At 44.9% G+C, this 11,394-nt stretch overlaps 1 protein-coding gene across 1 annotated transcript in view; it reads left to right on the top strand.

Annotated features, from left to right (window-relative positions):
• Nucleotides 1-10,686, top strand: part of TEKT1 (tektin 1) — a 25,501-nt gene extending 14,815 nt beyond the window's left edge. Inside the window, exons 4-8 of the mRNA XM_011958448.1 lie at nt 603-731; nt 1,268-1,411; nt 3,513-3,735; nt 9,728-9,924; nt 10,433-10,686. Of these exons, the coding sequence (XP_011813838.1) occupies nt 603-731; nt 1,268-1,411; nt 3,513-3,735; nt 9,728-9,924; nt 10,433-10,640 (901 nt within the window). The 3' untranslated portion in view covers nt 10,641-10,686. The remainder of the gene's footprint in view (nt 1-602; nt 732-1,267; nt 1,412-3,512; nt 3,736-9,727; nt 9,925-10,432) is intronic.
• The last annotated feature ends 708 nt before the right edge of the window (nt 10,687-11,394 follow it).

The following is an 11,394-nucleotide window of genomic DNA, read 5'->3' as shown; positions in this document are numbered from 1 at the left end:
AAAAGGATGAGTTCATGTCCTTTGCAGGGACATGGATGCAGCTGGAAACCATCATTCTGAGCAAACTATCACAAGGACAGAAAACCAAACACCGCATGTTCTCACTCATAGGTGGGAATTGAAAAATGAGAACACTTGGACACAGGATGGGGAACATCACACAATGGGGCCTGTCCTGGGGTGGGTGGAGGGGGAGATAGCATTAGGAGGTATACTTAATGTAAATGACGAGTGAATGGGTGCAGCACACCAACATGGCACATGTATACATATGTAACAAACCTGCACGTTGTGCCCACGTACCCTAGAACTTAAAGTATAATTTTAAAAAATTCAAAGAAAAGAAAAAGAGAGAGAGAAAAAAGTCCATTTGGCATGTTTCAGACCAAGTGACCAGTCATCAATCAATTTTTCTTCCTTGTGTTTGGATATTTTGAAGTCACATAGACACCAACTAATACCTGCCACCCACTGCCTCATCGGATGGATCAGGTGACACTCAAATCAGTTGTGCAGGTAGCTCTGGGTGTGCAGACATTAGCCAATGTTGAGTCACCTCGTGTTGCATGTGTTGGCTGATTGGCTGCCTTTCCCCCTGCCAGGGAGAAACGCATTGGCATTGACCTGGTGCACGACACAGTGGAGCATGAGCTGATAAAGGAGGCTGAGATCATCCGGGGCATTATGGCTCTGCTGACCCGTACCTTGGAGGAGGCTTCCGAGCAGATTCGGTATGACTCTTCGGCCTGCCCCTCCACATCTCCACTGGGAATTTTGAGAAGAGGCAGTGTCCACAAAAGCTGGGCTTCATGGCACAGAAAGAAAGGGGTTCAACACTCCCACTCCCACTTCGTGTCCCCAGATCACCCCAGCACTCAGGGTAAGAGCTGGCCACATCCCTCATACATGGCAGCCGCCCTCTGGTAAGGGTGGGGCTGGAGCTGGATTTCACCCTGGTTATAAACTGGAGGGCACTGGAGCCCACTGGCGAGGCTGACCACTCACACACAGGAGGCTGCAGTGGTGACACTGGTAAGTGTCACAGTAGAAGGGGGGATCTCCAAGTCCACGTTTGGTCATGTTGATTTGTCACCGGGCATCAAATGGTGTATGAGTGAGTGTCGGGGTGATGGGAGTTGGGGTGGGGCAGTACCGTCATCCTGCACCAGACCTAGCTGCAGCTTCACTTTTCAGGACCTCCCTGAGGACCTGTGGGTGCCACCTGGGCACTCCAGAGGCAGAAACCCGATTTACTTTCTCCCTTCAGGATGAACCGCTCTGCCAAGTACAATCTTGAGAAGGATTTGAAGGACAAGTTTGTGGCCCTGACCATAGATGATATCTGCTTCTCGCTCAACAACAACTCACCAAACATCAGATATTCTGAGAACGCCGTGAGGATTGAGCCAAAGTAAGTGGGTCTTGCCGTCTTCCTCCCTGCTGGTGATGTCCCAGTGCTTCTCAGACAGGCAATACCTAGTGACTCGTCCTTGCAGCTGGCTGAGCTTGGAGGTGGTGGGCTTGGGAAAAAGGCGGTGCTGAATGGAGACCTTGACATTGGGCCCAGAGGCTCCTGATCCTCCAGGTTATTCCCAATAACTAAGAAAGTCTCACATCAAACCTTTAAACCTTTAAAGACTAAAACAATGTATTCCATTATCTATACATCTTTTTAACAAGTAAAAGAATCTAAAAATGTATAAAGAGCAAGTGAATTTTTCTCCTTTCCTTTTTTTTTCCTTTCTTTTCTTTTTTTTTCTTTTTTTTGATGGAGTCTCACTCTGTTAACAGGCTGGAGTGCAGTGGTGCGATCTCAGCTCACTGCAAGCTCTGCCTCCCGGGTTCACACCACTCTCCTGCCTCAGCCTCCCGAGTAGCTGGGACTACAGGCGCCCGCCACCTCGCCCGGCTAATTTTTTGTATTTTTTAGTAGAGATGGGGTTTCACAGCGTTAGCCAGGATGGTCTTGATCTCCTGACCTCGTGATCCGCCCGTCTCGGCCTCCCAAAGTGCTGGGACTACAGGCATGAACCACTGCACCTGGCCATCTCTTTCCATTTTTACATCCACTGAGATAACTGGTGTTAGCTGCAGGTTCACACAAACATATGTACGTATGCACTCATACACATATGGTAAACTTGTTTAGTTTATAAAAATGAGATTATACTATGTACCTTTTCTGTGACATCTAATTTGCATTTTTCAGTTAACATTATATCACAGCCTAACTCACTCTAATTTTTAAAACCTTCTTTTTGAAATAAAACATACATATAGAAAAGTGCACAAGTTCGAAGCATTCTCGTTGTGTTAGTTATCTTTTGCTGTATAATAAATTATCCCAAAACTTTGCAGCTTAAGACTATAAACATATATTATCTCATGGTTCCTGTGGGTGGGGAAGCCAGGCCCTGTTCAACTGGGTGCCCCAGGGTCGATGTCTTCTGAGGCTGTAGTCAAGCCAGCTGCTAGGGTTGCAGTCCATCTGAAGGCTTGGCCCAGATGGGGTCCAATTCCAACCTGATTGTGGGTGATGGTGGGCCTTGATTCCTTGCCTTGTGAATTTCACCATGGGGATGTCCCATGACATGGCAACTGGTTTCTCCCATAATGAGTGATCCAAGAGAGAAAGACAGAGAGAGAGAGAGAGAACCGATGACAGAAGCCACAGTCTTTTTATATCCTAATCCCAGAAGTGACAACCTTCTATTTGTGAGAGGCAAGTCAATAAATTCATACCATATTCAAGACCAGGCGATTACACAAAGGCATGAACACCAGGAGGGGGGATCACTAAGGGCCATCTCAGAGGCTGCCTCTAATCACAAACTGAACAAGCCTCATATCACCACCAGGTCAAGAGAGAAAACATTATCACCATCCCTATCATCCTATCCACTTCCAATCAATAGTCCCTCCCTCCATCCTGAAGGTAATAACGTTCCTGACTTCTAATAGGGTGGTTTTGCCAGGTTTTCATTAAACAGCATTATATGCTAGATGTGTGTGTGTGTGTCTGGTTTCTTCCAAGTAACATTATTTTGAAGTTCATCAGTGTCGTTCCAGAAGACAGTTCCTCTTCAAACCAGTAATTTATTCACTTGTTTATTTCAATCTGTATAGATGGATGGTTTCTATTTTATTCAGTATATTATAATCAGTTACATTAGTATTTATTTTGATTCTCAAATTATCTCTAGCTGAGCGGTCTCACCCAAGTCACTTCATTTTTCTGAGCTCAGTTCCCCTCATCTGTAAAATGGGGATTCGAAAAGTTAGCTCACCTGGCCATCATGAGGATTAAATGAGATAATGCCAGCCCAATGCCAGAGTAGGGAAGTTGTCCAAAGGGACAGCTATTGATACTGACAGACCACTATTTGCTCTGCCTAGAGATAGGGAAACGTTCTAGGTACTTCTGATGAGAGGTAGGTGTAGCTCGTTCCTCTTCCCCAAGCCCCTTCTCCACTCGAAATATGCTGTGAATGAAAGCATGGGGTCTATTTCAGCTCCGTGAGTCTGGAAGACTGGTTGGACTTCTCCAGCACCAATGTGGAGAAGGCTGACAAGCAGCGGAACAACTCTCTGATGCTGAAAGCCCTGGTGGATCGAATCCTGTCCCAGACAGCCAATGATCTGCGCAAGCAGTGTGATGTGGTGGACACGGCATTCAAGAATGGGCTGAAGGATACCAAGGATGCCAGGGACAAGCTGGCTGTTCATCTGGCCAAGGTGAGGTCCCTTGAGGGAGCATGGAAGAAGAGCAGATTCAGGAGGTTTCACCATGGAAAACAAGAATGCCCCCTGGGCCAGACCGCTAGAATTCTGGGCTTGGGATATTGGGTTAACTTGTGGGTAAAGGTCATTCCTATCTCTCCAGCTTAGCAGCAGGCTTTGCATTTTTGGGGACTGGAGTGGGACTTTGCCCCACTCTGGGCCTCCATTTTCACTCACTGCTGCAGAGAACACAAATGCAGAGGACAGAACCCTGAGGCTTAGGGGCTGGCTGCAGCTTTGTGCCTGGCTGTCTTCCCACTCCAGTTGCCATTCCTCCGTATGTGAAATATAGAAATGGACTACATGCTCTCACGTGTCCTTTAGGGCTCTGAAGTTACAGGGGTCAATGCAGCCAGTTTCTCCAAACCCGGTTGTAGCTTTAGGACTCTAGCTGGTCGTTCCTCCTGGTTATCCAGTGTTGTGCTGGTAAACTGGCCCTCAGAGGGTGTTTTAGTCCACTTTCACACCACTGGAAAGCGCTCCCCAAGACTGGGTAATTTATACAGGAAAGAGGTTTAATTGACCCACAGTTCCGCATGGCTGGGGAGGCCTCAGGAAACTTACAGTCGTGGCAGAAGGTGAAGGAGAAGCAAGCACTTTCTTCCCGAGGCGGCAGGAGACGGAAAGAGTGCAGGGGAAACTGCCACTTTTAAAACCATCAGATCTCGTGAGAACTCCCTCACTATCGTGAGAACAGCATGGGGGATGCTGCCCCCATGATCCAATCACCTCCCACCAGATTCCTCCCTCGACATGTGGGGATTGCAATTCAAGATGAGATCAGCCAAACCACATCAGAGCAGGTTAGTGTTTGTACTGCAGATACAATGTGGGAGCATTTGCACTCCAGATATCGGCACGTTCTACGGATTAGAGTCCTTCCTGTCGAATTTGTCCGTATCTGTAGTACAAATACTCCCACACTGGTGGATTTCAAGCTACCCATTTCAGCAGGTCACTGTCAGCCCACCCTACACTTCACTGCTGGCGCAGCTGAAACAGAGAGGGGAAGGGCCCCAAGGCGGCAGCGTGGGAGTGGAGCCCAGGCCTTCTCAGCCCCTGAATCCCTGTCCTGTTGCCACATCCTGAACACCCCCTCCCGGAGCTCAGAACCCAGCTGCGGACAAGATTTATTTCTGTGATGTGCAGGAGAAACCAGAGTATCATCGAGGGTGAAACTGCAATATTCAGCAAACAGAGAGGTAGACTAGCCTAGTGGAAATCGGTAGATGTCAGAGCCAGGCATCTTGGGTTTGAATTGTGGCTTCAACACTTGCCGTGGGACCTTAGGGAGACCCTGAAGCCCCCTGCTTTTTTTTTTTTTTTTTCTTTTTTTTTTTTTTGAGACGGAGTTTTGCTGTGTGGCCCAGGCTGGAGTGCAGTGGCCGGATCTCCGCTCACTGCAAGCTCCGCCTCCCGGGTTCACACCATTCTCCTGCCTCAGCCTCCCGAGTAGCTGGGACTACAGGCGCCCGCCACCTCGCCCGGCTAGTTTTTTTGTATTTTTTTTTTTTTAGTAGAGACGGGGTTTCACCGTGTTAGCCAGGATGGTCTTGATCTCCTGACCTCGTGATCCACCCGTCTCGGCCTCCCAAAGTGCTGGGATTACAGACGTGAGCCACCGTGCCCGGCCAGCCCTATTCTTTAGTTTCCTCCTTGATAAAATGGGAAGAAACAATAGTTTTCTCCAGCCAGGGTTAAGTTAGACAACTCATATGAAATATTTAGAACAGTGCCTGGCATGTATACATTTCACACACACACACACATACAATTTGCATATATGATTAACATATAATATCATACATATAAATAATAAAAATTAGCTGATTGATGATAATGATGGTAGCCAAGGAATACTGCAGAGGCTTCCTGGTGGAATAAGAACTCAGTATAGGCCTTGAAAGATGGATCCGAGATAGGAGAGGAGCGAGGAGGGGAGAGCACTGAGAAGAGAGGAAGAAAAGAGGCTGAGGAGCAGAAACAAAGACACACTGGTAATAAAACAATAAAATAAGATGTCACGGCCGGGGCGTGGTGGCTCACGCCTGTAATCCCAGCACTTTGGGAGGCCGAGGTGGGTGGATTACCTGAGAGGTCAGGAGTTCACGACCAGTCTGGGCAACAGGGTGAAACCCCGTCTCTACTAAAAATACAAAAATTAGCCGGGCATGTTGGTAGGCGCCTGTAATCCCAGCTACTCGGGAGGCTGAGGCAGGAGAATCACTTGAACCCAGGAGACGGAGGTCGCAGTGAGCTGAGATTGCGCTACTGCGCTCCAGCCTGGGCAACAAGAGCGAAACTCCGTCTCAAAAAAAAAATAAATAAATAAAAATAAAATAAAATAAGATATCACTGTATGGTGACACACAGTTGGAAAACTGTCAAGTTATAAACATGTCACTGTGATTTATAGTGCTCTGGGCAACAGTGCAAAGCCAAGAGAACATCACATACAGTGTGTCATCATGACTTAACTCTGCCATGGTAGTTCAGAAGCAATAATAAATACATGAATAAGCACGGCTGTGTTTCAATACAGCTTTATTGATGGGCATTAAAAATTAATTTTATGTAATTTTCACATGACAATATTCTGCTTTTGTTTTTCTCCCTAGCCATTTAAAAATTTAAAAACGCTTAAGACAATGAAAACACAAACCACACACTGGAAGAAAATATTTGCAAAACACATATCTGATAAAGGATTATTATCCAAAATATACAAAGAACTCTTAAAATTCAACAATAGGAAAACAGACTATCTAAAACATGAACAAAAGATCTAAACAGACACCTCACCAGTACAGATATACAGAGGGCAAGCAAGCACACGAAAAGATGCTCAACATCCTATGTCATTAGGGAATTGCAAATTAAAACAACAACACCTCTGCACCTACAGAAAATCCAAAGCACTGACAACCCCAAATGCTGTTGAGGATGTGGAGCGACAGGAACTCTCACTCACTGCTGATGAGAATGCAAAATGGTACAGTCCCTTTGGAAGAGAATGTGGCAGTTTCTTACAAGGTTAAACATACACTCTTAGGATTCAGCGATCTCCTTCCTTGGTATTTGCCCAGATGGGCTGAAAACTTATATTCATACAAAAACCTGCATATGAATGTCTATAGCAACTTTATTCATGATTGCCAAAATTTGCAAGCAGCTAAGATAGGTGAATGGATGGATAAACCGTGGTACATCCAGACAATGAAATATTATTCAGCACTAAAAGGCGTGAGCTATCAAGCCATGAAAAGACAGAGAGGAACTTTAAATACACATTGCTAAGTGAAAGAAGCCAATCTGAAACTCATACTGTAGGATATGAATCATGATTCCAACTATATGACATTCTGGAAAAGACAAAACTATGGAGACGAAAAAGATCAGCGGTTGTCAGGGTTTGGGTGGGTGGAGGAAGGAAGGAAGGATCAATGGGAGCAGCCCGGGGGGTTTTAGGCCAGCAAAACATATTCTGTATGATATTGTAAAAGTAGACACATGTAGTTATACATCTGTCAAAACCCGTAGAATTGGCTGGGTGTGGTGGCTCACGCCTGTAATCCCAGCACTTTGGGAGGCTGAGGCGGGTAGATCACCTGAGGCTAGAGGTTCAAGACCAGCCTGGCCAACATGGTAAAACCCTGTCTCTACTAAAAATACAAAAATTAGCTGGGTGTGGTGGTGCATGCCTGTAATCCCAACTATTTGGGAGGCTGAGGCAGGAGAATCGCTTGAACCCAGGAGGCAGAGGTTGCAGTGAGCTGAGATCATGCCATTGCTATCTAGCCTGGGCGACAGTGTGAGACTCCGTCTCAAAAAACAAAACAAAACAAACAAACAAAACCCATAGAATGTACAACACAAAGAGTGAACCCTAATGTAAACTGTGGACATTAGTTAATAATAATATATCAATGTTGGCTTATCAATTGTATTAATAACAAATGTACCACACTAATGGAAGATGCTAATAATAAGGAAAACCTAGGTAGGGGGGAGAAAGCATATGGGAACTCTACTTTCTGCTCAATTTTTCTTTCAACCTGAAACGGCCCTAAAAAAATGAAGACTATTACCTAAAAAAAATTCTTATTTCAGTCTGTACCAAAACAGACTGTAGACTGGATTTAGTTCATAGGCCATAGTTTGCTGATTCTTGATCTCACTCATAGCAGTAGTAGTTTTATTATAAGTGTATTGTTATCTGTGTATTTTGGATGGATAAAGTATTTGTAAAATTTAAGAAATTTGGACTGTTTTTTAAAAATTTCTTTAAAATACGTAATTAAATAATTGTTTTAACCTTATAATTTTAGTTGAAAATTTAAATTTGAAGATAGCATTAGAATATTTAAGAGAATTTAAAGCATCATCATTTTTTACTAATTTATTAGATTGACAAATTTATTTAACAACTCCAGAAGGTCTTATTTGTTAAGATAATTCAAATCTTTTAAAAAGTTATATATCAAATTTATAAATGCTGCTTTAAATAAATATTCAAAGGACTTTAGGTAAGTTTGAAGTAGGAGCAATTATTAGTCAAAATCAGCATAAAGTAATTGCTAATGTCTGCTAAATTTAAAAATTTAAAAACAAATAGAACTGGACTTATGAAAAGCTTAAGGAGTGTTTAAAAAGAAGCTTAAGAAAGTCAAGTGCAATTTCTGGACCTCATTGGGATACAATTTGGACAAACCAACTCTACCAAAATATATGAAACAACTGGTGAAATTTCATCACTAAATATTATTATAATATTAAAGAATAAGTCTTTTGTCTCTTTTTTCGGTGTGATAAAGGCATCGTGGTTATGTCAAAAGAAAAAAAGAATCCTTATGCTTAGAAATACACACTCAAATATTTAAGGGAAATATTTAACTAAAAGGAGATAATATGTGGGATTAGTTTTAAAATAACGAAGCTGATGGACAGCAGTATAGATGAAGCACGATTGGCCACATACTGCTCATTGCTCAAACTGATAGTGGATATACGAGGTGCCTTAGTCTACCTACTTTTGTGTATATTGCAAAAGTAGATGTACAAGTTTTTTAAAAAAATGCTTCATAAAGAAATACATTTTAAACCAGTTAAATATTAATTTTGTTAAAACCAAGTAACTTAAAAGTAGCCTTTTTCTTTTCTTTTCTTTTGTTTTTTTTTCGAGATGGAATCTCACTCTGTCGCCCAGGCTGGAGTGCAGTGGTACAATCTCAGCTCACTGCAACCTCCACCTCCCGGGTTCAAGCAGTTCTCCTGCCTCAGCCTCCTGAGTAGCTGGGATTACAGGTGTGTGCCACCACACCTGGCTAATTTTTGTATTTTTAGTAGAGATGGGGTTTCACCGTGTTGGCAGGCTGGTCTCGAACTCCTGACCTTGTGATCCGCCTTCCTCGGCCTCCCAAAGTGCTGGGATTACAGGCGTGAGCCATTGCGCCTGGCCTAGAAGTAGTCTTTTTCTGTGCATAAAGTCACTCACAAAAATAACAACCAAACTCAGACCGAACTGCTTCTTTCCCTAGGCTTCCAGAGGACAGAGCTGGTGCTAGCAGGATAGGAATGGTGAGGAAATAGGCAGCTTTCCGCTCACGATACAAAGGTACCCTGTACCAAGGCGCGCAGGCGGCTTTGAGCAGCAGTGAGATCCCCACGCTGGCCAGGACTTTGCTGAGGGCATTCTTCTGTGGGTAGATGAGGTGACAATGGCCCGTCCTGTCCCTTGAGTCCATAAGGTTCTAAGTCTGGGTGAGTGGCCTTGCCCACCAGCAATCACTGCTTTAGGGAAGAGAGATCATACTCACTCTGGCATGCTGCTTAAGAAGAAATCCGAGGTTCCCTCTTCCTAACTTACGTGATCACAATGCATCTGCTGTCAGCTGTTGAGTTTTGAGGAGCACAGCTTGGCCTCACCTACTCTAATCTTTTTTGTAAGGTCATGGAAGAGATTGCTTCCCAGGAGAAAAATATTACAGCTCTTGAAAAAGCCATCCTTGACCAAGAAGGGCCAGCCAAGGTGGCTCATACGCGCTTGGAGACCAGGACACACCGGCCAAACGTGGAGCTGTGTCGTGATGTCGCACAATACAGGCTAATGAAGGAGGTTCAAGAGATCACCCACAACGTTGCAAGGTAGGTTAGCAGCCAATGGGCAGAGGGCCTTAGGGTCTCGATCCCAACCTGGATTTCAAGCAGAGGCTAGGTAGTGACCAGCGGGCTGAATGAAGCCAGCCTGCTCTGTAATGTTTGAGGAATCTCCACTACAGGGCAGTCTCCACCACCTCCCGCCAAAATTGTTGACTTGGAGAAAATGGATCCCAATATTGAATGATTCTACAGAAGCCCACCTCCAGATGTTTAGGTCAAATCTGCCGTTTTAAACATCAGCATTTCATAAGGTGTCAACGTCATGAATCTGGCCTGTGGCCACCAATTTGAAATCTTTTTTTTTTTTTTTCAGGGCCTTTTCAGTATGCATTTTATTCTAAAATTAATGAGATCTCTGTCTTCGTGAGGAGAGGGGAAGGGGAAGAGCACATGTCGATTTGGCTCCTGCACTGAACCTGGGGGAATATTCTTTCCCTTGAAAAAGCAATACATAGAGAGAAATGATTCTTTTCTGTTCTTCCTTTTCTCCCAGATTAAAGGAAACTTTAGCCCAAGCGCAGTCTGAGCTGAAAGGGCTATATCGCAGACAGCTTGCCCTGCAGGAGGAGATCCAGGTCAAAGAGAACACCATCTATATTGATGAAGTGCTGTGTATGCAGATGAGGAAGTCCATCCCACTTCGGGACGGGGAAGACGGAGGGGTCTGGGCCGGGGGCCTCCGCCCTGATGCTGTCTGCTAATAGTAGGGCTAGTTCCAATTCTCATTAAACCACATTGTGAACAGTAGTTACAGTAGTACGGAGCTCTCATTTCAGGCTGGCGGAGCCTCTAGCCAGCCTGCAGCGACCTCTTGACTGGCATTCCAAGCCCGCTCCGGGGGCTGATTTTGGGGCAAGTTTCTTTTCCTGTGCTGCTGGTGTGGTGGTTGCCTAACAATTAAAATCCATATTTTAGCACAGGCCACTCTTACAATGTCACAGGACTTGGGGCCCCAGGACAGGGTTTCAAGACATTTCAGTTCAGATTCAATTCAATAAAGTAGTTTTATTCAATTCAAAATAAACCATGCCCCTCTTGCTCATGAGATGGGATGCTAACCTTTCTCTTGGCTCTCAAAATTTCTTTTGTCTAGAAAAGAATGTGGTGATGGCTGACTTAGACCCCTCTGGCTGGTCCATAGGAAGCTTATTCAAGTCCTACAAAACCTAGGTGAAGAGCAGCAGCCCCCATCTTGAGTCTTCTTGAGCCTGTAGGCACCTCTCTGGGTCTTTCTCCGGAGTAAAATTCGATCTGGGGGCAGGGAATGCGGAGTGGGTGAGCCAGGTTACTGTTGTCTGGGGTTATGGGGTCATAGGGTGGGGATATCACAGGTTGGAGGAGGGCTCTAAGGGGCGCCTGTGGACGTGCGTGTCAGTTGTGGGTGGCAGGCGTGGGAGAGGCAGCTGATGGGGGTACACAGCCTGTGTGCCCACCCCAGGAACTACAGTGTCAGAA

The sequence above is a fragment of the Colobus angolensis genome, unplaced genomic scaffold, assembly GCF_000951035.1.
Source record: "Colobus angolensis palliatus isolate OR3802 unplaced genomic scaffold, Cang.pa_1.0 Scaffold47, whole genome shotgun sequence".
Lineage (NCBI taxonomy): Eukaryota > Metazoa > Chordata > Mammalia > Primates > Cercopithecidae > Colobus > Colobus angolensis.
Note: the sequence above shows the minus strand (reverse complement) of the source record. Positions and strands in the feature narration are given on the sequence as shown.